The 27,907-nt window shown below is 49.3% G+C and overlaps 7 protein-coding genes across 7 annotated transcripts; 3 read left to right on the forward strand and 4 right to left on the reverse strand.

Annotated features, from left to right (window-relative positions):
* Positions 1-5: 5 nt before the first annotated feature.
* On the reverse strand, positions 6-2,009 carry FIBRA_03697 (uncharacterized protein; the record flags this gene model as incomplete). Its single annotated transcript, XM_012325529.1, has 10 exons — positions 6-88; positions 135-231; positions 287-370; positions 429-634; positions 686-767; positions 819-841; positions 895-1,165; positions 1,220-1,331; positions 1,390-1,644; positions 1,705-2,009. The coding sequence occupies 10 exons, from the start codon at positions 2,007-2,009 to the stop codon at positions 6-8; spliced, it is 1,518 nt and encodes a 505-aa protein (XP_012180919.1).
* Positions 2,010-3,925: 1,916 nt separating this feature from the next.
* Positions 3,926-5,277, forward strand: FIBRA_03698 (uncharacterized protein; the record flags this gene model as incomplete). The annotated part of the gene is made up of 5 exons (XM_012325530.1): positions 3,926-4,223; positions 4,276-4,436; positions 4,490-5,032; positions 5,088-5,136; positions 5,186-5,277. The coding sequence occupies 5 exons, from the start codon at positions 3,926-3,928 to the stop codon at positions 5,275-5,277; spliced, it is 1,143 nt and encodes a 380-aa protein (XP_012180920.1).
* A 203-nt stretch (positions 5,278-5,480) lies between these two features.
* On the reverse strand, positions 5,481-6,052 carry FIBRA_03699 (uncharacterized protein; the record flags this gene model as incomplete). The annotated part of the gene is made up of 5 exons (XM_012325531.1): positions 5,481-5,533; positions 5,588-5,675; positions 5,734-5,816; positions 5,865-5,946; positions 5,999-6,052. 5 exons carry the CDS (start codon positions 6,050-6,052, stop codon positions 5,481-5,483), a joined length of 360 nt encoding a protein of 119 aa, XP_012180921.1.
* Positions 6,053-6,276: 224 nt separating this feature from the next.
* FIBRA_03700 (uncharacterized protein) lies at positions 6,277-9,305 on the forward strand (the record flags this gene model as incomplete). Its single annotated transcript, XM_012325532.1, has 10 exons — positions 6,277-6,620; positions 6,677-6,764; positions 6,818-7,059; positions 7,113-7,254; positions 7,302-7,481; positions 7,535-7,618; positions 7,670-7,833; positions 7,886-8,227; positions 8,282-8,796; positions 8,851-9,305. The coding sequence occupies 10 exons, from the start codon at positions 6,277-6,279 to the stop codon at positions 9,303-9,305; spliced, it is 2,556 nt and encodes an 851-aa protein (XP_012180922.1).
* Positions 9,306-9,446: 141 nt separating this feature from the next.
* Positions 9,447-10,799, reverse strand: FIBRA_03701 (uncharacterized protein; the record flags this gene model as incomplete). Its single annotated transcript, XM_012325533.1, has 4 exons — positions 9,447-9,664; positions 9,718-9,936; positions 9,990-10,151; positions 10,214-10,799. The coding sequence occupies 4 exons, from the start codon at positions 10,797-10,799 to the stop codon at positions 9,447-9,449; spliced, it is 1,185 nt and encodes a 394-aa protein (XP_012180923.1).
* Positions 10,800-13,656: 2,857 nt separating this feature from the next.
* On the forward strand, positions 13,657-14,564 carry FIBRA_03702 (uncharacterized protein; the record flags this gene model as incomplete). The annotated part of the gene is made up of 4 exons (XM_012325534.1): positions 13,657-14,008; positions 14,055-14,105; positions 14,171-14,206; positions 14,263-14,564. 4 exons carry the CDS (start codon positions 13,657-13,659, stop codon positions 14,562-14,564), a joined length of 741 nt encoding a protein of 246 aa, XP_012180924.1.
* Positions 14,565-15,870: 1,306 nt separating this feature from the next.
* Positions 15,871-27,767, reverse strand: FIBRA_03703 (uncharacterized protein; the record flags this gene model as incomplete). Its single annotated transcript, XM_012325535.1, has 44 exons — positions 15,871-17,377; positions 17,437-18,233; positions 18,702-18,820; positions 18,882-18,965; positions 19,014-19,161; positions 19,212-19,538; positions 19,628-19,758; positions 21,373-21,640; positions 21,691-21,745; positions 21,793-21,848; positions 21,903-21,961; positions 22,008-22,047; positions 22,104-22,286; positions 22,363-22,450; positions 22,504-22,697; positions 22,760-22,807; positions 22,858-23,082; positions 23,140-23,261; positions 23,320-23,439; positions 23,502-23,746; positions 23,794-23,936; positions 23,998-24,063; positions 24,118-24,279; positions 24,331-24,515; positions 24,565-24,604; positions 24,659-24,717; positions 24,772-24,789; positions 24,845-24,959; positions 25,011-25,044; positions 25,095-25,101; positions 25,151-25,263; positions 25,474-25,523; positions 25,574-25,763; positions 25,813-25,917; positions 25,970-26,009; positions 26,058-26,163; positions 26,217-26,275; positions 26,332-26,573; positions 26,638-26,668; positions 26,717-27,022; positions 27,073-27,394; positions 27,445-27,462; positions 27,517-27,648; positions 27,699-27,767. The coding sequence occupies 44 exons, from the start codon at positions 27,765-27,767 to the stop codon at positions 15,871-15,873; spliced, it is 7,428 nt and encodes a 2,475-aa protein (XP_012180925.1).
* Between the last annotated feature and the right edge of the window lie 140 nt (positions 27,768-27,907).

Raw genomic sequence — 27,907 nt, forward strand, 5'->3', positions numbered from 1 at the left:
CATGGTCATAACGGCGGTCGTGCGATGCGTCTCGTTGACAATCTCGAGGCCGCTATAGGCGCGCTCAAGCAGATCGGGCATGACAAGACTTGGGTCAATCAGCGCCATAGACCGTAGAGAGGCCTGCGCATAACTCATTGAGAACGGATCCTTAGAGAACATGGCCAACAGCGCAGGTGTGCGTAATATCATTACGAATGCACGACGAATGTCAGGCGTCAAACGACGGGTCTGCAATGATGACGATACAGTGAGCACAACTCATTTTTAAGTATAACATGCATACTATTGGCGTTCTGCACGACGATTCTTGTTCCTCTTTCCAACGTTTCGCGAACTCAGCGGTTATACGGTGCACGAAGAGGGTCAGCTGAGTTCAGTAATGGTTAGTATAGCTTTATTTGGGAAGGGATTCGCAGCAAACTCACGCTTAAACTCCAATGACCATAATTTGAAGGATGAAAGTAGGACTCTGTGCTAGTGATTAATTTATCCAATGAATCGAGTGCACGAGAGCCTGCAAGGAAGCCCATAGAATGTGATGTATCAATTGCGCCTTGGACTTGCCTCGAATGGTCTTCACGAATGGGGCCATCGAGACACATAGAGTACACGAACAGCTTGGCCAAACCATCTGCGTTTGTCATGAGGACTACACCATCGAAACAACCTCAGATGCACGCACTCGACCGATTAATGGGTTTCTTGATCCTAAGGGACTGTTTATCCCCTGTGATATCTGCGATACCTGCTGTAGTGCTAGCACCCTGTCTCCGGTATTCAACAGAAGAGAGCTCCTACTGAAAATTTCTGCTTACCCTGGTCGCCCCAATCGGAACATCTGCAGTATCACAATGTTTGAGTAACAGAGTAGCAGACAGAAGGCAGACTAACTCATCGAAGCAAGAGCTTTGGTAGCAAGGAAATGCCAGTCAGATTCACTCCAGACTCCAACGTCCTTCCACTCGGCGCCACCGTCCTCTCCTGCGTCACCTTGTTCGCCAGCTACGTGCTCTTCTGAGAGATCGCCACAGAGCTCAACCATCCGATCGTCAATGACGGAAGAATTAAATGCCTCCCAGAACTTGAAAAGAATAGGCATGAAAAGATGAGTGTGGGTTGGTGGTAGAAATGACGTCATGACTGGAATCATGGTCAGAACCCTCTAAGAGTGTTACCGATTAGTGTGCAACATCTTGGAAGGGAGAGGCGATCTCACTTCTTTGGTCAACAGAGGTAGAAAAGTTTGCAGCATTTCAGGTATTTCGTCAGCTGGAAAGTACCTTCTACATTGTTCCGCAACGAAGAGGAGTATGTTGTTCATATTTCGTCTCAAGAAGTGGTTGGTCAGGTTGTGCCGTACGCACAACTGGATTCAGATGAACTCACGAACTGTCGTTCAACCTCTTCTTTGGCCAGAGCTCCTTCTGTAGCACGCGCCACAGCGGCTTCCAAGGAAGCTGAAGATCAGAGCTCTCTAACTTTCGCCTGTGATCAGGTTTATTCGAGAGAAGACGAGAAAGCATGTCGGCCCAGTTGCGAACGACACGAGGCTCAATGCCGGGAACAAGACACAGCTCAAAGTACAAGCGGACTAGCTTTGCACGCATCGACTTGGTCATAGGATAATGCATGAGAAGCCAGCTAATAAAAACGGGGTTTCAGCTAGCTTTTCCGTAGTTACAAGATTGGAAATCGACTCACCACTGTAGCATCCCATCCCAGGTCGTGAGCACCAGCCAATTTTTTGTCTCTGCGCAGATGCTGATCCTCGATATTATGTGTTCTAATTTCGCTTGCATTTCTTCGACAGATTCACATTTATATGGCAATGAATCGATGTATGAATGCAAAGCAGCCCTCTGTCTCTCGGATGCAGATTGGCCGGGAGTCAAGGTACCCGACCCCCATGAGGGAGAGTCGGGCACAGACATGTCCTCATTGTCCATCGAGAATCCGGTGGAACAGGAAACAAAACCTAAATGGAGTGTGTCCGATATGTCAGTCATGGCGAAAGGAGTTGAGGATGGAGTACGCACCTTTGGCGGCCAAGCTTATAACGGGCCTCAAGCGATGACGAGGCCCTGCACTGACGCGTCCTGGTTAAGTGTAACTGGCCAGTTCGGTGGCTATTACGGGAAAGGAAGCCAAGATCTAAGACCGAGTTTGGGAGCGCGGCGACGCGTACGTACTACACGCACTAGGCGCCCATGGTACGCGTCGTGTGCACTAGAACGCGTGATAGTCTGAGTCTGTTCTCGTGCAAGCCACCTTTTTAGCTGCATACAGTCTTCAAGAAGATTAATCCCCAGCGGCTTCATCATGTTGAACTTGGTGCATACAAGATTTCTTAAATTGCTCGCTTTTCAGTGTCGCGACATCTCGCAGGCACGTAGCGTGTATCTACAATCACAGGTCGTAGCAAAGACGCGATCCCCAAAACCACTTGTCTGGTGCTCTGCACTAGCCTTGTCCGCTACTCTTGCACTGGGGATATCTACTAGTCATCTTGACGCAGATTCTATCTCCAATGAAGGGGACACGTGTCGTTCGTTCTGTTCAAGCACGCTCTGGCTGGCGGAGCTCTGACAGTTGTCTTCCATTCCAGTTGATTTGGCTACAAATATTTCGTTCCCGACAACGCTTCGCATACCATCGAAAACCCCATTGCCCGCCTTGTCCCTCGTAGGAGTGGGTGTGAGGACAGTCTCATTTCTGGGTATCCAGGTCTACTCAGTCGGGTTCTATGCCGACTTGGCCAATACAAATCTCAAGGTTCATGTCAGTCTATTTGTATAATGTTTCTGATTTCTTGATGCCTTCGTCAGATTTCTAAATCCGCGTCTATTGAGGAGAAGATTGAACACATTGTCCAAAATTCGGCGTGCGTCTTGAGGATAGGTTCGTTCATCACTCCGTCCATTGTTCCCAGGTTATCATACGGTTCCACTTAGTACCTACACGGTCGACTTCGTTCAGCCATTTAAGAGACGGTTTCATGAGGGCTTTGCAAGCGCGTTTGCTACTCTGCAAGCAACGCGGAACTTTGTCGCCTGAGGATGAAACTGCTGTTCAGTCCCCATTGAGGAAATTCAAGTCCATATTTCCCAATACACCTCTTGCGAAACATGCTACTCTCGATATTTTACTTGCCCCACCTGTCCTTGATCAAACACAACCTCGATCATTGATCGTTAGAGACCTCGGCTCTGTTCAGAGCGACTGGTTGGCAACGGAGTTCGTTTTGGCTTATTTTGAAGGAGACGGTATCAGCCCTCCGGTGAGAACAACAATACTTTCCGTTATGGGTATATTTGAGAATCTCAATATTCATTTGCCACAGTTAAAGAAGTCAGTCATTGAAAGTCTATCCGACTTTGGACAGTGACATCGACTCAGATACTACGCTCGCGAATTTTCCTCGGTTTGGACTATCAGCCCACGGCTGGCCCGCATTGGATGCCACTCGTATATACGGAATCCGAGCCATTAGCACAGTCATATGGGTGTAGCAGGTCCACCTACTAATTACGAACGTGTATCCAAATGATTCCTATGTGAAGTGTTGGTTGCTGAGGCATAATCTCAATTATTTGCCGCGGACCCAGGGATTATATGAGCACACTGAGCCCACCGATGGTATGAAGTGGTACAAAGCCGTCTGTACTGTCGCGTACAATCACTGAGCCTAAACCAAATCACAGATCGGCGGCCTGGTGCGCTCAGCTTGAGCTGTGTTGGCAATGTTCAACATTCAAGTTGTCCTATAAACTCCTATTGAACGCGCGACGGGTACAATCACGTGGGATGTGTGTGTTCCTTCTGACCCTCACTGTCGGGCTGAGACTGTGAGAGGCCAAGTATCCGCGGACAACGTTGTTGACAGCCTAAGACTCTCTTCATTTTGTTCTTGCGGGAAGCGTCAATGAGTGCAGGAATGGTCGACTTGGCTTCTCGACTGTCGCTGGCACACCGTCTCATTCATGCGTCGATCGCTCTGAAATGTAGGAGACCCGCTCAGGCTGTCATCTTCCGATCGTACGCTACAGTTCCCAACGAGCGAGCGTCACCGTCTTCCCTTCTCTCGAATGCTCTTGATCAGAGGCGTCGAACGGCACAACGCGACGACTATGTTGGTCCCTTTCAATTGGGGCTCATTCCACCTGTGTCTCGAGGTGGTGAGAACGTGAAGAAGTGGTCGGAGTTGTCGGCTGCTGGAAAAGGTACGTCTTTGTGGGGCTGGTTTCATTGCATGATTTGACGAGTCGAACATAGTTGCTCGAACAACCGCCAGAACCACGAATCTGGCTGTGATTCTATTTGGAGCAGGTCTATCCGGCGTGCTCATCTATGCGTTGACGTCTGAGTTGTTCTCCAAAAATTCGGCGACAGTATTATACGGTCAAGCATGCGAAAAAATCAAAGCCTCCCCGAAGGTGCGTTTACAATAACGTAAGACGTGTTGTGGCTGTTCTCAGTTCATTCGCAGTTGGCGAAGTTTCTCCAAGGGCCGTTAGTATTTCATAATAACCCTCCATCTCTGATCCGTCCTCGTCACCGCAATCACCATGTTTCGTCACAATTAGTTGTTGACGCAGCCGGTAGAGAGCATATGCTTCTGCACTTCTATGTCCAGGGTCGCCCACCAGGCTCCCTTGCTCCACTTCCTGATACGGGATCTATCTCTTACGTCGACTCTGCGATTCAATGGGCCAAAACGACAACATTAGAAGTGTCCGAAATGTCCCTCGATGACCTCATCGAGAGTACAAAAACAAGAGCAGACGTAGCATGGAGTTCGGCGAAAGAATTATTCAGGTTTCTGACTGGCGACCCGTTACCATCGATACAACTACCGGAGCCAAGCAAGCCAGCAGTGAAGGTAGAGCAAGACAAGAAAGGGTGGATGTCTTCGTTTACAGGTCTATTCTCTGGCCTCAAAGGCCCAGCAAGGAGTGCTTCTGAATCAGGGCATGAAGGATCGGATGGGAAGAATTATTCTGAGGGGGAAGTACACGTTGATCTCGTGATGGTGCGTGAGGTTTATGGTCCTGCTTTTGGTGCGCGCCTTTACTGAATTTCTACAGAATGACCATGGTTACTTCGAATTCCGCTACCTGTTTGTAGACATCCCCAGTGAGTATTGTCGTGATTGACTTGGCGCAATTATCTTATTACTGCGTAGACACACAAAGCTGGAATTCGAGGCGCGTGATCATAGACCGGTCTGAAGGTGTCAGGGACAATGAACCAGTCCTATCGTGGAGATCATCATGATGTCGTCGATGCTGTGTTTCCCTCGCTGTTCAGACACTGCCCTCATCTGTATTTTCAATCTTGTGACACCTATGATGCAATAGTTTATCAAGTTCGACCGGGACACTGATTATCACTCTATGTGCCATTATAATACATTACCGAGATGCTGTAATACGTGTTGTCGCCTGTAGTACTAACGGAGACGTCAAAAGGGCTTGACCTCACTCTCCAAACAACTTCTGTACACGCTTCAGCACCGAATCTTTCGCTGGATCTACAAAGCATCCGGTCAAGCCAGTCAGAATACAGGGGTATAAGGAAAACATACCATATGGATGGTCTTTGGATGGAATCTCCAGTAGTGCTGGGAATGCTCGCTCGTACTTGTCTACTGTAGGCCTTATCTTCTCAGCAATCTATATGCAACTCAACTCCATGAGCGCAATACGAATAGCAACAATCAAATGCACTAACATGCTGGTTAATTAACAAGATAGCGATATCTTTCCGTTCCGTGAATTCCTCGAAAATGCTTTCAATGTGGGGTATAGGTGTTTCTAGAGATGTTTGTTAGTCAAGGGTAGGATCGTCATGTATCAACCCACTGGAGTCCACAACGAGAAAGTTTCTCTTCTGATTTTGACTTATGTTTCCAATACCCGCGAGCAGCATGCCTGTGATGGTGTCCTGTCATGACTGCGTCAGCGGAGAGAAAATAAAGATCGCAGTATGATCGTACCTCATCACCTATGACCGCAAGCAAATTACGATCCTTGAAGGATGTCGTCGCCATTATCGAGTTCGTGACGGACTCAAGCCGTATAGAGCGGCCACTGAACCTGACAGTGAGCGCTGAGGTCGTGCGCGTCACGCGACTTGTGATTTCAGACGCGTCAGACGCGGATTTCGTATTAGTGGAGGTGATCGAGGACACTCGCTCTGCAAGTTTCTTCCCCTCTCTCGCTTCTACTACAAAAAGCGGCCGACACTGTCCCCGTCGCTCAATATTTTCCCCAAATGATCTCCGACGCTCAGCGGCCTTCCTCCTCGGTTATGGATATCTTCAATCGGCCTCCGGCAATCTCGGAGGACACCCTCCAGTACACTCTTTATCTACCCAACGAATTCAGTGACAAAGCTTCGGCCACTGCGCTAGCTACTCTCATGCGGGAGTATGCTGACACGACATTTCCGGACCATTTGTGGCATCGTGACGCATTCGAGTTGAAAGTCGCACAGGATACCGATTCGGAAGACTGGTTACTGGAGGGCAGAATGAGGGTCGGCGATTGCGTAGACGACGAATGGTGTGTTGTCTGGCTTTTAAGGGAGATCAGTGCAAAATGGGATGTCGTCATCAGGTATGTTTTACGACGAACTCGTCATCGTCTTTCTCATATACATGGCTGTGGTCTAGTGTCTTCGATTCAGACGGCGAATTCCTACTGATCGAAGCGGCGGAAGCGCTTCCATCATGGGTAACCCCTTCCAATGCTGAAAACAGGGTATGTTTTCGTTCGGTTCAGCCACAAAAGATGTGAATTGACCTTGCAAACAGGTCTGGATCTACCGCTCCCGCCTTCATATAATTCCCCTCTCTCATGTGTCTGCACCATCCAGCAGACATAAAAGGCGCCGGTATTCTGGTAGCAAAGACAGTGACGACGAGGATGCTATTACACGAGATGACGCCGACGATTTTGTCAATATTCCAGATGCTCTCAAGGTCGTAGTCAATCCAGAAGTAGACACTTTAGCTCCTGTGAGTGTCCAAAATGCTGTTTGGAAAAGAATTTCTGGGTGAGTCAATACACTTCTACTTTGACTGTTCACCCGAGTTTCTGATGAATCAGTTATCCTGTCGCGGCCCGTCAACATGTGCATTCGACAAAAGCATGGCTACCTGTCGACATAGCGAAGGCGTTGTCTGTCGACTCTTCCCTTGCGCAAAAGCCTGTAGAGACATTCTACACTCGGGATACGCTCCAACTCCGAGTGTGTAGTGATAAAACATGTCGGAACGCTGCGCTGACATTTTTTAGGCCGCCCATAGGATGGCTCGGTTTCCTCCAGAACCTTCCGTCCTCACGGGAATCAAGCTCACTCGTACAGCTTATGCACAGCTTGTCGGTCAAAAGTTCTATCCTCCGAAGATTTTTGGCCGATGGCAAGAGATGGAAGGTACGAAAGAGTGGCAATGGAGGGACGTGGGGATGAAAATTGTCATTGTTCCAACACCACCCGAAATGTGCTCGTACTGATTTTTTCCTCACAGGCTTGTGGGTTTGAAATGTTGTATCAAGAAAGCAAGAGCAGGTCGGACGGTGCGACTTGGTCGCCCGACGCTTTGAGATCATCGGTTGGTTTGGACCATAGCGATGGCGTCAATTCCTGACATTTGACTTCACAGGCGCAGGCACGGTTAAATGCCCTGAAGTCGAACCTTGACTATGTGAAATATATACAGAATCTGAAGTCTAGTGGATACTTCAAGGGTGAACTCGAAGGATCTCAGTTATGGAACGAGCTCGAAGAAAAAGCTGCTGCAACATTTGTGGAGGTTCGGCGAGAAGAGTGTGTTTCTTATTAGTTGCGGATCTATTGTGGCTTACAATCTCTGTCCTAGTGATTCCACAAGGCCGTCATTTGCCTCTATAGTTAATGCCGCAATAACACAAGCGCCGGCAGGTGATGTACACCCAAGTAGGACGGAGGAAGACTCCGATGATTGGCTCAAAGTTGATGCGGACGATCTCGATTCTGCATTGCAACAAACTTTCGGCAAAGAGTCTGGAACGAGATCTCAGAGATCGGCTGATGCGATGGACATCGACAGTAATGATCAAAGCGACGAAACAGACGAAGATCGTTTCGCGAAGCGCCAGGCTGCGCGGTTGCAGGATCTCGCTAAGAAGGTGCAGGACTTTGTCGAGGGCGAAGGTGATCTCGACGGCGCTCTATTCGCAGAGTAAGTGCGACACTAGTGAATATATTCCAGTGGTATGTTCTGATAATCTTACAGCGAAGAGTTCTCAGATAGCGGTGTTGATGACGACGAATCCGCTATGTCTGAAGATGAGATCAACTCGGATGAGGAATCCTCGCCCCCGGCTCCTGAATCGGATGTAGCGCGAGAAGCCGCAATGGCACTGCTGGTGCCGCAACTAGATCCTTCTGATTATGGCAGGATGCCAGCTTCGTTCTATGCGAATTCTCAGCGTATTGCTCCTGCAACTGAGGACCGGGAAGAAATATCCGTTTCCGGGTCGTCTGCGTTTGTGCCTCACATGCGATCGATCAGGCCACCTATCATCCCTAGAGACAAATATGATGGTGTTGACTCGGATGATGAAACAGACGAAGACAGTCCAGGTATTGCGGATGAAGACGAAGCAGAAGACCAGCCACAGGTTGTGGGAGAGATCGAAATCAACATGGAGGAAGAAGAGGAGGAGTTTTTGGAATTTGCTCGCCAAGCTCTAGGTGTCTCGGATCAGCAATGGGGTGACATCCTACAGGAGAGAAAGAATCGTGGCGGTGAGTATCTCCTTCCAAGTGTTGCTTTGGCACGACCTAACATCTCTTCGATAGCTTATATTCCCCCTATGGCCATGGTACAAAGTCAGGACAAAAGCGTGAAGGACGCGCTAGATGCAGAGAAGAAGCTGGACGAAAAAACTTTGATGACAGGCCGTGACACAAACCTAGCCTCGTTTGAGGCTGTTATGCAGGCTATGGATGCGGAATTGGCGCGTTCTAATGGCAATATACCTCCCTATCGTAAAACAAATAAAGACAACAGTAGAACTAAGTCGCCCGGTGATGAACCCGTGATTGACATCGAGGCCGCCATGGACGCAGAACTCAAGGCAACATTGGAGAGGGAGGACGACGGCGAGGAGGAGGATGTGGGCAATGTTGATTATGGAATGATTAGCAATTTCCTGGAAAGCTTCAAGAGTCAGGCAGGATTGTCGGGACCAGTTAGCAGCCTTGCCGGGCGGTTGCAGCCAGGATGGGCTTTACCGCGGGATGAGTCGCGGTAGCTTAGTCGAGACGCACACTAGTACTTCTGCGCGTTGTTCATTTCCACATCTGATGTATATGCAAAAGAAAGTGGGTATAGATTGTGTACATGACGAATCACATAAATCATCGCGCAATTGCCTGCCGCTGGGAGAAGGCGTCTAGGCATCGCCGCCAACAGCGTCACCACTCTCGCTCTCACCGCCCGCGCCACCAGTGACGGTATCTTCATTGTCGATTGTTCCGCCGAAGTTGTAGACACTTCCGCCCTTGGCGGAACCAGTTGAGCCAGTGTACGCGTTACCACCAGGACCATATCCATTACCGTTACCACCGTCAGCGTCTCCGGAGTACGTGTCTCCAGCGGCACCACCAGTGACTACAGAATGGTCGTTACGCTGCAGAGCCACAGACAATGTCGTATTCACTCACTTGTGCCCTCGTTGGTAGTCGTGTCATCGGCGTTCGAATGGTTAATAATATCGCCCCCGTCAACGTTGCCGCTTGCTCCCGTGTATGCGTTACCTCCGGCCGTGCCCTGGTCGCCCGCACGCCTGTGTACGTTGGGGCGAACGTTGTCGATAGTGAAGCCATGTGCGTCACCGCCGACGGAATCACCGCTCTCGTCGAACCCACCAGCGCCGCCCAAATCTATCAAAGATGGAGCACGAGTCGCAAGGGAAATGTACCAAGGATGGACGTACTGTCGCCTTCATTGTCAATACCATCGTCGCTGTCGTTGATGACGTCTCCTCCGTATGAGGAGGCAACGGCTCCAGAGTAGGCATTTCCACCTGGTCCGTGACCACCGCCATCACCACCGTAGCTGAAACCGCTAAACGAGTCGCCGGCGGCACCACCAGTTACTGTCCGAAGCGGAACATTAGCACCTTTATGTTTGAATAACCGAACAGATCACTGAACGCACCATCGTCCTCATTAGTGATCCCATCCACCGCGGGGTCACCAGTATTTCCATGAGAAACGGCGATAGCGTTACCACCAGAAGTACTGCTGGTGGCTCCAGTGTAGGAGTTTCCTCCAGCGGTGTACTGATCCGAGGCACGTTTGCTGTGAGAACCAACGTCGCCGATAGTAGGAGGAGAAGGATTATGGAGCTGTTGTTCCGCTGCGCGGTGGCTCTGAAGACTGGGCTTCTGTGTGTTGAGCTGAGCAGCGTTATTCTTGTCAGCGGAAGCCCCCGTGGCTGTGCCGGCAGTTTTCGCTATCGTCTCAGGAACCCCAGGAACCCCAGGAACCCCAGGAACATTACCACCAGCAAGAGCCCCAGAAACAACATCGCCAGGACCTCCGTTATTACCACCACCACCACTACCACCGCCGCCATTTCCGCCATGACCGGCGGCGAACCTACCAATGGACGAGGGGGCGAGCATGCGAGGGGAATGTACAACGCCGGTGTCCGGGTTCGGCGAGGTGGGCGCACCAGCAACGAGACTGGGGCTTACCGCAGCAGCGGCGAGGATGGAAAAGGCGATTACCGGGCTACGCATCTTGATATTAGGATACTTGATGACTCCTAGGCTTTACTGAACCTTGACGTTGATTAGAGAAGGGATAAACTAGAGAAGGTGGGGGAACGAAAGAGACTTGGGTGACAGTGAGACGAGGAAACGGAGCCATATATATATGTGCACGTCAAAAATTTGAACCCCCGCCGTGTCTTCTCAAGAGGTTGACTGGAGGTTGCTGAACATTGACAACTAGAACACCTTCTCAATTTGGCATCCTACTTGCCATTTCGGTCGGTCGTCCCGCTCGATGAGTTGGAGTAATAGTATTGCAGAACCACGTAGGCCACCTGGGACCGACAGAAATTGTCATGTCAATCTCACCAAAATTGCCACGCTTTTCTGCAAATGAAATGCTGCAAGTGCTAGTGAGCCTTCTCGCCAACCTTCAGCGTAGTTCCAATTCGCACCGAAAGGGGCGCAACGTGTCGTCAGTCAGCTGATTCGCCATGATCAACACCATATCCATTACCGTCTGTTGAAAAAACATTGAGCGAACCTTGAGTCGCTCGACGTCAGTCTGTGTTCATGTCAATCTATGCGCATACTGGCAGTCCATGGACCACCGAAGCGAACTGCCGGGGACGAATCGCATCTTCTACAATCTCGGCGTCATGTCCTGCTCTTATCCATATTCTGCCGTCGCTATTGAGATAGGTTAAGTCAACGGTCTCCGGTGAACACCTTCGATGTTTCTGAAGCATCGCCTGCCGAGCTTCTTCGAACGCCTTGCCGACTTCCTCTAATGTTGCCCCTCTCGTCTCAGGCTGGAAAGTAAAACATACAAGGGCGATAACGGGCAAACAGCGACAGAACAGGAAATACGGTTCGGAAGAATACCGAGCGAGGAAAAGAGGTGTTGTCATAATTCAGTTGATGATCTGTTCGCCGCTGTAAGAGTCCTTGGAGTCCAGTACGATGATTGACGATAGGCATACCCAATTGGCATAGTACACTAAACACGTGGCAGCTGCTCTTATCCTCATGGGTTGAATCTCACCATAAATAATGCGCATGACGATAGCCCAGCCGGTGACAAAGCCAAAAACGAAGACGTAGATTTATACAATGATCGCCTACCGACTGGCAGTCGTATCGGATGCACGCGTTGCATAGATCATCCCAATTAACATCATGGCACCGCCAGCCCCCGAGGATCATAGGGACTCGGCGCTCCCCTTGGAAAGATAATCAACACATGTAGCTAAGCGAACATATAAACTTACATTTTTTGTCCGCAAAGAACTGCATTCCGAAGGTCCACCCGACGTTCACGATTACAGGGATGCCCGAAGCGAAGAACAAAGCAGTAATAGCCGACAGCCCTGCCCGAGAAAACAGGACCGACTCATACTGGCTGGTAGTGAGTAGCGAAATCCGTCACAACTTTCGGCAAAAACTCATACAAAGTGCGCCATCAATTTCTGGGGCCTAGTAATGACCTGAGCATATACAAGAGAAGGCAGGTTCAGATTATCCTCACCTGTTGCATCCCCGTCAAAAAGACCGCCGGAGCAGTCCGGAACCTGATATCTTTTGTAAACATTTACTTCACCTCCTGCCGCAAAGACATTTATAATAGGTCCCTTCTACGAGTGTTTTCTTCCGTCTTGTCAGCGTCAGCGGAGCTAACATAAAGCGCTATTCATGCAGCATCCGCATCCACAATTCTACTGACATGTTGAAGCCAGAGCGGCGAGTGGGGAAGCGGAGGGGCGCCTATGACCAGTACCACTGATATAACTGCCTGTACTCCAAACGGAAAGCGCCACGACAAAATAGACTGCACGTAGACGGTACCATAGCATACAAAAAAACCCTGTAAGCTAGCGTGGAAAAAGCGCGCTGAAGTCGAATAAGGACATACAGGTCGCAATACCAATCGTGTTCGTTAGCTGGAACAGATATCCATCCTGCCCCTCGCAGACACTGGGGCTATTTCGACCGCATGTGAACAGAAAAATTCCTTCTCCAAAGCCTGCCACACACCTTCCGACGAACAGTTCAGCCACACAGTTAGCGGCGCAAGATATAGCGCATCCTGCTGCAAAGATAATGGCTCCTAGAGCTACTGGCCTCGTTCTCCAGATGCGGTTGGAGAGTGGACCAGGGATTGAGTATGCTACAACAGCAGTGATCAGGATGATGGAAACAATGAGACCTTGAGTAGTCGTAGTGAGGGAGTTCGTCCTGGAAAAGTGGGACTGGAATTGGGGAATAACGGCAATTGCGCCGATGCTACCTGTGTCGAAACCAAAGAGGCAGCCGCTAAGGGCCATTAAGAGCGCACGCTAGACATAGTTGGGTATACTCAGAAAATGGGGAAGAATGAGTCCAGCGCGTAATCGTTGCAAGACACTGAGAAGAGGCGTCGGGATGCACGCTCCAGGCTTGCTGTGAACGGGTCTGTTCTCTCCATTTCTTCTTCCGTTGCGTGCGCATACCAAGCCCAACGTTGTGCGTAACATTCAGCACGAGGATTCGGAAGAAGTGACTAGGATCCGGATGCGACTACAAAACTTATCCCTAGACTACAAATGGCTCGGGCGGGCGGGTGGTCGCACCTGGAACATAGCAAGGTCGGGCCCGCGGGATAGATGGCGCAGTCAGACGGATCTTTCACGATTACCAGCCTTATGTGAGAACAGGTATGGGCAAAATATGGGCAAAAGTACAAATTCAAGATGATTGCGGGGCGAGGCTTTAGGCTGCAGATCCGCGCACCATCGGCCCATCGTGGTGCGTACGAGCATTACATAAGCATATCTATCACCTGATCTTAACGTCATTCATTGTTTAACGTCGAGTGTGGCCACCAACTGGCCACCCACTGGCTACCATGTCCTTCTCTGACGACGAGTTTGATGCCTTTCCCGATCTATTCGAAGGTGTCGACTGGGCCCTTGTACCTGGCCTTGGCGACGTCTCCGTCCCTGTTCCCTCACCAGCATCAGAGGACGACAAATCTGACCAGCCCCCGGATCCTCGTCCTTCGGCGTCGGAAGTCGAGAACCCGATCATCCCTCCATCTCTCGCCACGAGCTCCAACGATACGGGCGAGCATTCTCGAGGCTCCAACTCTGATGAACCCAGCCCCTACAGGTTCGACGAAGATGACAATTCCTTTCTAGAGGAGCTGAGTGCACTGGAGGCTACGCTGTCTCAATCCCCATACATGCCCGCACCCGCAGGTCTGTATAGTACCACAATTTTCTTGTTGTGCTCACACGCATTTAGCCACACCCGCGAGTAGCGTATACGGCCCGGAGGTAGGGAGGGATGGTATCAGTAAGCGCTTGAACTTGAGGATCCCGACGTGCGCATTGATTCACCATATTATTTGCGTCTGCCAGCACCAGCTCGCCCTATGACACCTACGAACCTTGCAGGTGACTGTCCTACAACCACGACAGCGCACATTGTCACTGATGTGTTACCGCTCTAGCAACTTCGTCAACTGTCTCAGTCCCTGCTTCCACTGGCGATGATTCAGACTTCACGGCGGCGCTGGAAGACACTGCGACTGCCTCCAAGCATCTCCTTGAGCGTGACGATGACACTTCGTCGTCGCGTAAGAAACGATCCCGCCGCGTCGACGACCTCCCTTCTAATCCACAAGTCAACAAAAAGAGGAGCAAGAAAAAGAAGAATAAGGGAAAGGAAAAAGTGGCCAGGGATACTGACTTGCACGCCTACGCGCGAGATATGCTGGCAGGATTTGAGGATGACCTGGACTGCCCAATGTAGGTTGCTAGCCATAGTAACTTCCATTGACTCTGTACTTACTCTTGTCAAAACTGTACAGCTGCTGTGATCTCTTGTGCGTGTATCTGCCCCGTTATGGCGATCCCGCGTTCACGATTTCCCCAAGGGTTGCCGCGCATATGGGCAATCCATGCGGCCACACGTTTTGTGGCGAGTGCGGCCAAAGCTGGATTTCTCAAAATGTACGCATTCTGCTACTTAGACTTTAAATAGCTTCACAGAACCTTTTGGTGCCATCTTTATTAGAGACGCGTCCCGATATGCGCAATATGTCGCACGAGACTCATACGCAGTGCGCCGATGTTGCCGAACATCTCCATGAACAACATGGTCGACAAGTATGTCAGTGCCCTCGCTGCGAGTGGCGCTGCAGATTGGCAACTGGATGGTGTGAAACACACCGAATGGCGTCAGCGGCAGGAGCACGTATTTTTATATTTTTTCGAACTGCAATGTCACTTATAGGCGTAATGCAGGCATTGGAGATCCCAGGGTACTCAGCGTTCAGCTGAAACGCGGTGGTCTGTCTGAGTTTTTATGGTATACCGTCTATGTCACTTGATCCCGATATTATTGAGCTAAATTAGCTGCTAGTCAAGTGGACCCTGTAAATTGTGAAGACAGCGCTAGTGATTTTGACGATGACGATGGCCTGCCTACCTTGAGGAATATCGCAGCCCTGCGTTTATGGGTATCTATGTCCTGTGTTATGATTCAGCCGTGGACAATGTTACCCTTGCCCTCGCCCTTGCCCGTCCTTGGTCATGATCATAATGAGGATCACTCGATGCTGTTGTATTCGTTTAACTTCTTAAGAGGGATTTTCGATGTTTGCTGAATGTTTTGTAATTCGGTTTGATGTCTCGTGTGCAATTGAATAGTGGGTATTGATTTACCTCTTCCCCATTTTCTTGGGAGTGGACTCGCTACAATGGATGTCGTATAGTGCTAACACTTCGCGCAGAAGAAAGGATTGATTGACTACATTACGATCGTTGCCTCCAAATACAACAGCTACTGAAACACCGATGTCATGATACAACTGTAAAATCTGCCGATATACATGTAAGGTACAACGGGTGCTTTTCAAACAGACATAATCGAGAGCTCGTACAGGAAAAAAAAAACAGCTGAGAAATACATAAAAAATTTTGGGGTTGAGGTGAACGTATCCAGACGTTGGCTCTCGACCCATCATTGAGCAAAGGCAAGAAACAGTCGACGTCAGAGGATCGTGTGCACCGGCCTTTTCGTGCGTTATGCCGATACACTAACAGTCATATAACATTCAAGTGATCGTCACGGTCAGGTTCCCAGCGTCGAAGCTGGACGGCACATGGATCTTCAGGAGATGCAACCCGTCGCGCTCAAAAGCGCTGATATCGGACTCTGCAATGGGTTCTCCATTAAGTGAAAACTTCAGCGCTGCAAGCCCCATTGAAATTTTAGGAGGTGGCTGGACAAGAAGGGATAACTTGCCATCATGGCTGCGAACGTCGACAGAAAGCGAGATAGTTGGCTTGGGGTCGGGATGGTCGACAGGCGCCTTTTGCTCGAGATATGCCGAAGACGGGATAGATTCCTCAACAACGGTCTCCATCGAGGCCGATGAGTAATATGTGGAATCCGGCTCCTTCGTATCTCCATCGGCGACGGTGAGGTCGCTCTCGGATGCCATGATCGTGAGGTTTGCATCGTTATCCTCTTCGACAATCTCGTTCGGCTCAACTCCTGTGCTCTCAGACGGCTCGAGTTGGCTGTTGTCTATGGCCCGTGACGCATGAATCCCCAAGAGTTGCAACCCTTTCTGTAAAATTATCGACCATAAACATGTGAACATTGCAAGCAACGCGCGCAAGAATGGATGCAGCGCAGGGCGTTGAGTGCGAATCAGCGCAAGAGTATTCGAATTGTCCTCGTATTTGCATGGAGGCTGGGGTACACACGGAGTTGGAGCTGCAATATCGAGCGATGCCAATGATAAAGATGGTGATACCGATGCGGAGTCTAGGACAGGTGTAGATGTCGGCGAGGTGGGGCTGGAGAAAGTATGGGAAGTGAGTTGCTCCGAAACTTCCGTGAACGATGCGAGCGGCGGCACTTGGGTGCGCTGTGCAACGCGGAGCACGGGTGGAGGCGAAGGGGGTGGCGTAGGCAGCACTCGCTGAGGTACACCCTGTTGTTCATGGATCGCAGCGTTTGTGTGCATGTCCAGAAGAGAAATGCCCCAGTTGCCTTTGAAATCCCCGCTCGTTGATTCAAGGGAATACACCGGAGAAAGACGCGCGTATCCACCATGTCGACCAGTACGGAAGGTAACTAGCTCACCGTCGGTTGACAGACGAGAAGTCGATGAAAGAGGGGACGATATAATGAACAATTGTCTGGAGGAAGGAGGCAGAAGTTGTTCAACAGCATCCCTATGGATGTGGACCTCCTGTGTTCTGGTAATCGGAGTAAGGGGGATTACCAGGAGTGAGATCGGCAATAGCCCATTAGCCGAAGAGGATGCCATGACTGCGAACTCAGTGTGCTCGTTCACCTGCACTGGCCCCATACGATTACATTCCGTTGGTGCTGTAGGTATAGCCTGGATTGGACTCAGAAACAATTGACCTCCTGCGCTGGCTAGCTTGTGGATAATTTGGCCGTCGTTACCTATCCGCACCCGAGAGTCCAGAGTAGCACTGATGACGAGAGGAATAGATGGGATGACCTTGTGACTGCGGGAGGAAGGCACTAATACCATGGAGGACACAAATTGCGATTCGCCTGTGCGAGAGAAGACGGGCCAGCTGTGCGACAATCACGGTCTTGAGATAGTGAATGACTGTAGGAAAGGAGAAAAACCCACCTGTCATCATAGATCGCCCACGTAGACCACCCCAGGTCGTGCCCTAGTGTTCCGACGTGATGTTCACCAGAGCCTGCGCTCCGGAACGCTGCTATATCGCGCGATTCAAAAGTCCATCCATCGTGTAAGTCGACTCCAACAGCACAGGGCGCGGACCTCTTATCTACCACCAGCGCACCGTTCCACCCAAACTTCCCGAGCCACTTGATTTCACCAGAGGGATACACCAGCCTGTATGTGAACGCGAATCGATGTCCGCTCGCATACTCGTGTAGCTTCACCGGCACCTTGGCGTAGACGGCATAGGCAGACGATTCCTCCAAACCCTGCTCCTCGGACAAAGTCAAGGAAACGACCTCGTTGCTCAGGTTCGCATGGAGGGGCGACTGCTCATACGCCTGGAAGGGGAACGCACCCCATTCCCAACTAGGACGACCCTCGACCGGGAGATCGGCCCACAACTCAACCTTCACGCCGTCCCTCTTTGCCTGCTCGTACGAGACACGCGAGTCAAACATCGCCTGGAATACGAGAACTTGTGGAGATACGGATTGGACATCGAGGCAGTGCACCTCAGAAATGACCAGCGGCATCACCTCGCCGAGAGCTGGTGTAAACGTAAGACGCATCGGGCTGAGAGGGACGGTAGTGAGGGGGTGAAAGGAGTTGGCCTGTGGGATGAGGAGCGATCCTCTTGGGGAGGCGGTTATAACAGTCGTCGCTGTGGGCTTAGCCGAGAAGGGCCGCTGTCGAGGGTCCACCGTCCAGACAGGCGTATGGGGCGCCAGACGAAGGCGCTGCAAGGGGAATCAAGGGTACGCTATCTGCATTGTCAATTGATGGAATCCGTTTGGACGCACGGCATGTCTTGCACCCTATTTGCACTGTGCAGCGCATTTGGACGAATGGCGACTGCGTTTGACCTGATAGACCGGCCAATTCAATTGAGAACAAGCCATGGGAGAAAGATAACGGCCGCGTGTTGCTCGTGGCCTGCAGACAAGGCGCCGTTTTGTGGAGACGAAGGCAGGCATACACAGCGAGGAGAGATGCTGCAGCCGAGATGTCGACCACATTCCATCGATATCGGTTCGCACACTATTGCTACCAAGCCATGCCGTGTCCGTCTGGCGCCGAGATGGATAGCAATCTTCGTCAATCTTACACCAGACAAACACTCCCGTGTTCAAGTGCAGTGATCTTACATCCAGTCAATCGTCCGCCTCATATTCATCGTCCCTTCCCAGTCCTCCCTTTCTCCGCACTCGATCATTCCCTCTGTCGTTCAATTGTGCCATTTGGGATACTGTCTGATCCACAATATCGTCCAGCAGCTCAGGGGGCAGGTCGTACTCAAAACTGCGCATTGCTATGGCATACGCAACTAGGAAAGGCATTGTGAGCTTACATTTCAGTGGCACTTGACAACTTGCAAGGATGCCCACCGTTTTCAATTTTCTCCAGCGACTGCGCCGTCACTTGTTGTTTCTTCCTCAGCTCTCTGAAGTAAGGTGTCAGACCCTCAAAGTCTAACATGACCTATTAATACTAAATGCGCCGATAAGAAATCTGCTTACCGGCTTTGCATCCCCTCACGAACTCGCACACCTCTCTGGCTTTGAAACGTCCGCCTCGGCGAGAGATCGAGGAAATAGCATAGCGCATAAGTTCTCCAGTGAGGTCTGCCAAACCAAGCAAATAGTCCTCCAAAGGTAATGGAAAGTACTACTTTGGCTCAAGTAACAAAAAGTCAATTCAATGTGGAAGACACGCACTAGAACCCCATCCTCTCCCAACAACGATTTCTGTACATCGCTATATGAAATGAGTGATCGGGACTCAAGGTAGTGAGCAAAACTGAGTGCTTCAATATACTCTTGCAACCCTGGTGACACATTCCTCTGATACCTCCAGAACCGGTCGCCTGCTAGCTCCTCATGCATAGCCACCAGGAGTCCCTGGATCTCGCGCAGCTTGTCCTTTGCCCGCTCAACAGCACGTAGACACAATGCCTGATCGTCCGACTCGGAGGAATCCTCCATCAGGGTACGGTGGAGAAGAAATATGACCTTCTTGGAGAGACTGGTAACATCGCGACTGGACTTTTGAACGGAATGCGGGCGAGTATGAATCAGTGGGTTCGGACCCTTATGACTGAACGAACGCGCTATGTATGTGGAATACGGCAGACCTTGATGAGACGTTCTCTCCTATCGTGATAATCGTCCAGTTCATCTCTGAATTTGCCGAACGTTTGCATGACGGAATCATTAGAGCTCGACGCTGCATCCTGCGACGTCGACATGGCTGGTTTCCACAAGTCTGGTTGAGTCAGGGTTAAAGTCATCAGCGCATGACTCGGATGCTGATCGAGATCGGAGCAAGCCCGAGTCCATCGGGACAATCTTGGATCCTACTTAATTAATGTGATGTCTCCCTCATCTGAGCCCCCTGACCTCGTTTGTATATCATGTCTTTCTTTCTTCGTATAATAACTTGTTATATTGGACTTCGCCTCTCGCTTATGGAGCATGATGTCTTTTCTTTCCAAGCCCTGGCTGTCCGGTGTGGACGTTGTCCTCTTCGCGTCCAATTCGCCGTAGAGTTCATTAACCCCTTCAGTTCGTGCTGGATATCCAGATATTATCTAGAAGGACGAAACCATGACTGCTTATCCAAAGAACACGAATCTCGTCTCGAGTGACGATCATAGTCGCGTTGTTTCTCTCCTCAGGCTGGAAATTCACAATCAGTCATCTATGATGGCTTTAGTATGCATGTACAGTCTCTGTAAAATATGGTATGTTGTCCTTTCACATGATGCCGTAGTATTCCTCATCATGAATGTAGTCTCTATTGAAACTGTACTATGTCAGCGAGACGCTCAGTCGAAGGGGGAAGACAACGACTAAGGAAAGGAGCGAAAGCAGCACGAGTACGATAAAAACATGTATCACATGCTGTCCGAAGCATTGGAAATCCAACAGTCTCCTGGTGACCTCCCGTTTAGTACCTCCCACTACTCGTATCAATTCGCGACTCTCCCATCGTCTTCTCCTCGCCGTCCAAAATGCACCTGCTACCACTTAGACATATCATCCCCAGCAGCTGCCCCTGTATCTTCATCAACTCTAGAAAGTGACACCAAGTATTGTCCTAATACACTTCGCATCGGCTTGATTGCCCCACCTTTCCACAGCACGAAGGCAATAAAATAAGCTGGTTTCGCACCATCGCGTCCAGCCCTGTAGTCTGGTATGAAATTGATGACCTCATTGCCGAAATTTGGTGAGTCTCATCTTCTAGATCTGCATGCCAATGGATAAAATGGAACCCTTTTGACAGAGAACAATCATCGAACAATCGTATTCGTCCTGGCACACGTACGCGACCTATTGACACCGTTCCATGCGCTAGTGCGCGCAAGGATAATGCTGGCGATGGCGAAACGGCTGAGCATTCCATCACGGTGATGGATTTGGAGGTATAGTGAACAGAATATCAGTTCTATTCCGGGCGTCCAGATTCGACACGAGCAAATCCATTTGATTATATGGACGCCAAATTAGATAACATTTTTATTCCTGGATCCGGGCATGTAATAGAACCGTACCACAGGCGTTGTAGCACTTGTCATGGGACATCGATCAATATATATAGTAGGCATACCGCGTAGGATTTGGTGTTATGAGCTTACTTATCAATGGCCGTTAGATTCGAGCACTCTCTGTCGTATTGAATTAGGTTAAGCATCTGTAGAAGCAAGGTGCAAATCAGAATTGCATGACAATTATGTGCGGATGGTAGGTCCTCACAGTACGTTGAGCCAGTAAGCAAAGTGGACAGTGATGTTAATTGTCCATCAGTAAATCGTTTCGAGTCTTCGTGCCACGTATCCTGGTGTGTTTTTTTGAAATTGCTCGCGCACTTCCGTACTGTTGCTGAGATTGGAAGCTGAGGTGACCGTCTTGATCAATGTTTCATCCACTATGAAGAGGGCTGCAGGACTTACAGGGTCATACGTGTGCTCAGCGAGTACGCCTGTGATCAAATCAGGCATCCATCGTTCGACTGTATACGGGTAGCTATCCACAAGTGCACAGATACCGAGGATCGCAGCATGGCGCTGACGCAGGGCCGAAGTATATGCGGCAGATTTGCGATCTGGGAGGGTGCTATTTTTAAGCAGGCGCACAAATCGGTCCTTGATGTGAACTGTTAGTACTATGATAACCATAGATGTTATTAACGAACCCTCAAGTGAAGTACGCTCCGACGAGGTGACAGACGCAGTATTCCCGACAGTGTCCTGAACGCGAATGTCAGCTAAACGTACGACATAATCTGAAGACTCACGTTGCAGCCATTTCACGAACCTCTACTACCTCATCGTCCAGACACCGACAGACCACCTACAATTCAAATTTGCGGCCTTGAGAGACATCATTAGATCACACGGGACACACCTCAAGCATCTCCCCAATCTTAATGTTGCTTATCAAGGGGAACTGTCGGAAATAAAATACTTGGCAACAATCAGCAAGGGGAAACTACCTGATGACGGGATGTACCTTGCACCAAAGGAAGTATCTTCAGCCTTACTCTCCACGACTGTATGCATCGGTCAATTAGCGATGCTAGCATAAGAACCATGTTTTTGGGCTTACCGGCGACGTCTGGATGGCTGTAAAGATAGCATCTAGCATGGGATTAATGAGCTGTCGTGGGGGCACAACACCACACATTCGAACGAGCAACAGCTGTGCACGGTGTGCGAGGTCATCGTTGTCGTTCACTAGACGAAAGAAATCAGCCTTTAGCTCAGTTAATGCGCGGAATTGGTGGCTCGCCTTCAGAAAAGCGGAAGAGTTCAGGCTGTCCACAATGCTCAGCGATAGGTATCAATAACGACATGTGGGCACATACCATCAAGGGGAGAACGTAATCAAACGCAGCCGCTGCATTGATGTCGTGGACTATCTGGAATAACCATTTGCAAACGAGGATGCCGACTCTACCAATAACAGCTAATTGACAGCGGCACTTAGAAAGTAGAGTATTACTTACCTGTCGTACGTAGACTGGAATGCACGCGCTCCTGGCAACCGTTCCATCCGCCAAGCGTCAAACTTTTCCACGAGGTCTAGTACTCGTTCTCTATGGTAAGTTCCCCGAATTCCCATTATATCATGGTCTAGAGGCAATGTACGACACTCGCGCACGAATGTCTCAGTAACAGGGACAGATGGACGGGGACTCCACTGTTCGGGTCAAAATCAACGTCTGTGATCTCAGCAGCTAGCTTAGTTGCGCATCAACGCACCATGACCTTCCCACTGAAAGTAAAGAGTTCGCTAATATATGCTAGGACCTGGGGTGACATTCAGAGCTTTCAAGGGCACCAATATTGAGGAAACTTACATCATCGTGTTCAGTTCTGCCAAGCTCCCGCCAACATTTCTCAAGAGCATCGTCTATCCATGGCAGAAACTTCCATCCCAATTCCTCGTACAATGCTCGGTAGAAGGCTAACACTTGTATGACGTCAAAAGCTGATTCACTATTGAAATTAACACCTTTGAATGCAGCCACGACGTGGTCCACCATCGGCTGTAGCCTCCTCGGATCTCGATTGAAGAAAACATACTGCGAAGTAGTATTAGGTACTGGCTGACAGGTCCACTTAGGTGTCTGGGCCCATACCTCGAGGAAGGACGTCCATATCGGCAACGTATCGTTGCTCTTTTGGCCAAATACCGTATGCGAATGTCGCTCAAACCACTCCCATAATTTGAGCTGACTATCCGTAGGCCAATGTTTGGATCCTAAGATAAGCCAAAATTCAATTACAGAAATGTCTTCTCCTGCGGAGGGATCAATTACCAGAAAATATTCCAGCAAGAAAGTCAGCAGCTGCACGCTGCTTGTTCTTGTCTTTGTCCGCAATGAGAGTCTCTAAGGTTGGTTTCAGCGCCTCGAATGGCTCATCTTCAAGCAATTGAACTCCCGAGTGTGGTAATATTAGAGGTACAATAGGGTGAACATGAGAGAGATGCAGGACATACATATGGACTTGACACAAGATGCATTATCTTGAGTGACGGCATCCGTATTATTCTCGGCGGAGTAGTGAGTAGAAAGTTTTTCCCAGTACGATGGATCTGTGACAATAGTGCGGAGAGTCTCAACAGCTTCTTCACATCCGCCATCCCAAGGTTGAAAAGTCGACTCCACAGCATCCGGCGCCAAGAAGCAATCTACATGTTGCCTCCATACGAGCCACCCACTGGAAATCTTATCAAAAAGTAAACTACCCTATGTGTCAGTACCTATAGAAAAATAAAACATGTTACTTACGGCTCTTGCCTCGCTTTCTCAAGATCAACGGGTATTTTGAATTGCGCCAACCATTCAGACCTAAAAGCATGGCTGGGACTTTGTACTGGTACAGTTCGTCGCAAAGGATTGTGATTCTGCTCTAGCACAAGATCCACCGGTCCCTTAGATAAAGTGCGCAATTTGATATATCTAGATATCTTCATGATTGCACGTTGAGCGTACTTTAATGACATACCATGAGTTCGCATTGGACCAAGTGTGGATAGAATCTAGGAGACTTACATATCGCTAACCGGCAACAGATGTCAGACCATAGATATACCACTTCAAAACATCACTTACAATATCTGAATGGGAGTCATACGTCTTTTCCAATAGATATCGAACATGTGAAGACGTCATGGGTGCATCGCGTCTGACCAGTGTTCTGAGGCATCGGGTTGCAACAATAGCGTATCGCCAATGAGTATTCGGAGAATTCGCAATAGCCAAAAGAGAATCGGTCTGGTAAGAGCAATATGAGCCTGATATATACAACAGCTAACACATACTAACCAATTTCTCAATGCTCTCGTTTGTCAATCTCAAGCGAGAAATTCTCTGATTTCTACATCGGTCGACTATCAGATCAGCATTAGAGACGGCTCCGATGACTGATTTCAAGTCTCTGATTGCTCTCTCAACTCTGCCGTCAGTTACTTCGTACACGCTGTAGGACGGTTCTACGAAATGATTCAGGCCTGTGAGGTTATGAGTACGAATTGTGTCAACGAGATAAATTTCACCCACAAGTATCAGACAAAGATGAGACATATTCTTGGATGGACGGCTTAATGTAATATATTAGCAACATAAAATTTCGAGACAGAAGATGTTGACGGACGCGTTCGTTATGTTGGCATCCAAACAACTTGTTGACAAATTCCGTTGTCAGGGTGGGTTCTGGTTGGTGATCTCAGTCCAATGTGCATTAGATCCGACCACCATCAGACATACCGCAGATAGCGTATTTTGCTGTCAGTGTGCACAGATTGAACATAGGGATTATATGAACAAGGGTTGGACATACCGAATAAACCTGAGTTCAGCGTCCATAAAGCGCCTTTCATGCGGTCGTCATCCGTTCCCGGGTCTAAAGCTTTGTAAAGCTTGGGCAGGCAGCGACGACGCACACCATCAAAGCACTTGTATACATGAGTTATGGTGGTATAAATAGAGTATGAGAGATTGCGCACATTGCACAAACTCTCCAACAAGGATTGGCTAATTCTGTCATCTCGGTCAAATATTGATTTCAGGGAAAGTCATAGAATACATACTCCCTGACTAAAAATATGTCAGAATAAGAGTATTGTATCACAGTGAGAATACCTACCAATCACATAGTGCCACATTGCCCACTCCGTTAGATCATCAATAAGCTTGTCTTCGAGCGCAGTCCTTCTCCGTTCAATGGAGTTCCAGCGCAATCGAGCAGAATGATAGAATCTGGAGAGAATCAGCAATTCGCCATGTTATTCAATTATCCATCAAAACCTGACCTAGCTCGTCGTACGAACAAAGCCCTAGGCCAAACCTTTTGATGGGCGTAATGGCGTGCTACATTTTTCTCGTTGTCATAGCGTTCCCTCTGTAAGTAGTGGCTATCATGATCGCATTACGGTCCATCACTGCTCTCATACATAAGAGAATGCTTACTTGTCCCTGCTATCGCCGTACTCCAACATGTACGTTCGCATTGAACGTATCTGTACTAAGTTATCGGACGGAAGGCAGTTATCAGATTGTGAATACCCACCAACATCTGAACTGCGTCTACAGTATTCTCTTCTCCCTGCTGTCGTAGCGATTCTGAAGCTCTGTGCAGAAATTGGCCAAAGCGATGTCTCAACCTCGTAATATACTGGTGGCGAGGATCATTGGGGTCAGTCAGCGCGAATCCAGCATTGAGAGGCTCGATTGCAGCAATCATTTCAGGAATTTCATGTCTATACAAGAATCAAATGACCGTAAGCTACCGAGACCAGATAAACCTACAGTATATCGCTGGTTGCGATGGCTGATGACCAGTCTTCTGGAGGTATGTATTCCTTGGCGAGAGTAGGGATACCCGAGAACGCATTACGAACGAAACTGAGATGTCTGCCATGCTCGATCAGTATCCACACAGCTCATAGGTGAAACTGGAACATACCGACAGAAATCATTGCGCCATACGGCGTCACGCACAACGCCTTCCCAGCGCTATCAGCTTCAGCAGCCCAACGATATAAACTACCTACCCGGTTTCAACAGCGTATCCAACGTTGATAATATGGGTTCAATGACTTCTCGGAAGATCTGCAAGGTAAAATCTATCTCCTCGTTAGATGGGATGTGCCACGTGAGCTAGAGGTCAAACGGTGTTTAGACATAATGATAGATAAGGTTAGGGTCCATACTTTGACATCCTCCGGTTTGTATAGCTTCCCCCAATATTTGTGGTGGTTCTTCTTGAAATCTGAGTGTGTACAGTGGAGCGGAGGCACAGCTGAGTCGTATAAGAAAAAGCTTCACCTTCGCTTGCCCATTCATCTGGATTGACGAATTTATTTTCAAGAGGATATGTGTGCGTGAGGGTTAGTAAGGTGCTGGAAATGAGCTTGCCGCTAGAAGAGAAACCGCGTTTCGAAAACGTCTTCTGGTGAAGAACTTTAAACAAGGATATCAGCTGTTCACGATATGGTAGAGCCTGATGTATTTCCTTTAAACTGGTTATGTAGTTCTGTCGGATGAGACCTCGTACCGCTTTCCCATCACTGTACACATTCATAATTAAGACTGATTTCCCTGGGGCCAAGAGGCCAACACAAACGGACTTACTTATACATGGATCCCCGTAGTATGGCAAGATCTAGTCCCTCGTTAGGATATTCTCTATGTTTGAACGATCCTCACTTACTCCAATGAAGGGTAGCGTCTGACGGCAGAGGCGTCGAGCTTGATGACGTTGTCCTCAACGAACTCGATCCATGCTCCAGTTCAATGCGGATATTCCGATCACAATACGGTACAAATTTAGCTAGAGTCTTAACGGGATCGGCATTGGCTACACATTCGACCAGTTGGTGAATGGCACGGACGGCATTGGACCGGACATTGTTGCTTGCGTAGTCGAAAACCATGTTCAGTACCATGTCATAAAGAGGTTCAGAAAGGTGCACGCATATTTGGCTGAATGCACCAGAGACGGAATCAACAAGCTGGACTGCATGACACTTCAATCTCTGACAAAGCAGCACTGTAGAGGCCACATACCTTCCGTGCTACCACCTACTGTGCCGTCTGCACCCTCTTCAGGAAGGTTCTCAAATAGGAGTATAACCCTACGCAGGAATGCAGCAACCCAGTCTGCAAACGTCGCGGACAAATTTGCCAAGATCGCGTCCTCCTCTTGGGGTGTTCTCCGAACTCCCTCGCCCAAGTCGACGCTGGCTGGCAGAACTGTGATATCCAAATCGGGAGTATCGGAATCTGCCCGTCCCATATCCACATTAATTGGCACGGATTGATCATCGCTGGTCATCTCCCCGAATTTGATATATTGAGCCACTTCGACGATGAAAGCGGTGGTGCAAAACTAGGAATCCACTGTGAATTCCCTTCAACACACTCACGGAAACAACTTACCGTTTTCGGTGGATCATTCTGAATGAACAATCAGCTTGGGAGTCCGTTATCGTTAAAATTCCAGTTACTCACCAAATCAATACCAGGTAAAAGGAGGTCAAGGATAGGAAGGAGATGCTTCGCACCGCCGTAGCAGACATGACGGCAAACTAGAGCCGGCGCAATGGCACCAAGGGCCTTGATGACTGCTATAGTGCGCTGTGTCTAAACCAACGTCAGTTCCATTGCACTCTGTCCCAGTAAGCCAACACTACCTCAATCAGTGCTTCCAAAGCAGGCACCGCACGTTCCAATATGGGATGAAGAATCAGGTCAGGCTCCATGATACTCATTGACTTCAAGCAACTCTGAATGTTGCCAACCGTATTACTATCAGGTGAAAACATCGCAAGCAGAGCGACAGTCCGCAGACTCTTTACAAGCTCCCGCCTCATTTCCATAGTCAACCGGCGGGGGTTTTATT

This window comes from Fibroporia radiculosa, assembly GCF_000313525.1.
Source record: "Fibroporia radiculosa TFFH 294 genomic supercontigs, scaffold2199, whole genome shotgun sequence".
NCBI classification, from domain to species: Eukaryota; Fungi; Basidiomycota; class Agaricomycetes; order Polyporales; family Fibroporiaceae; genus Fibroporia; species Fibroporia radiculosa.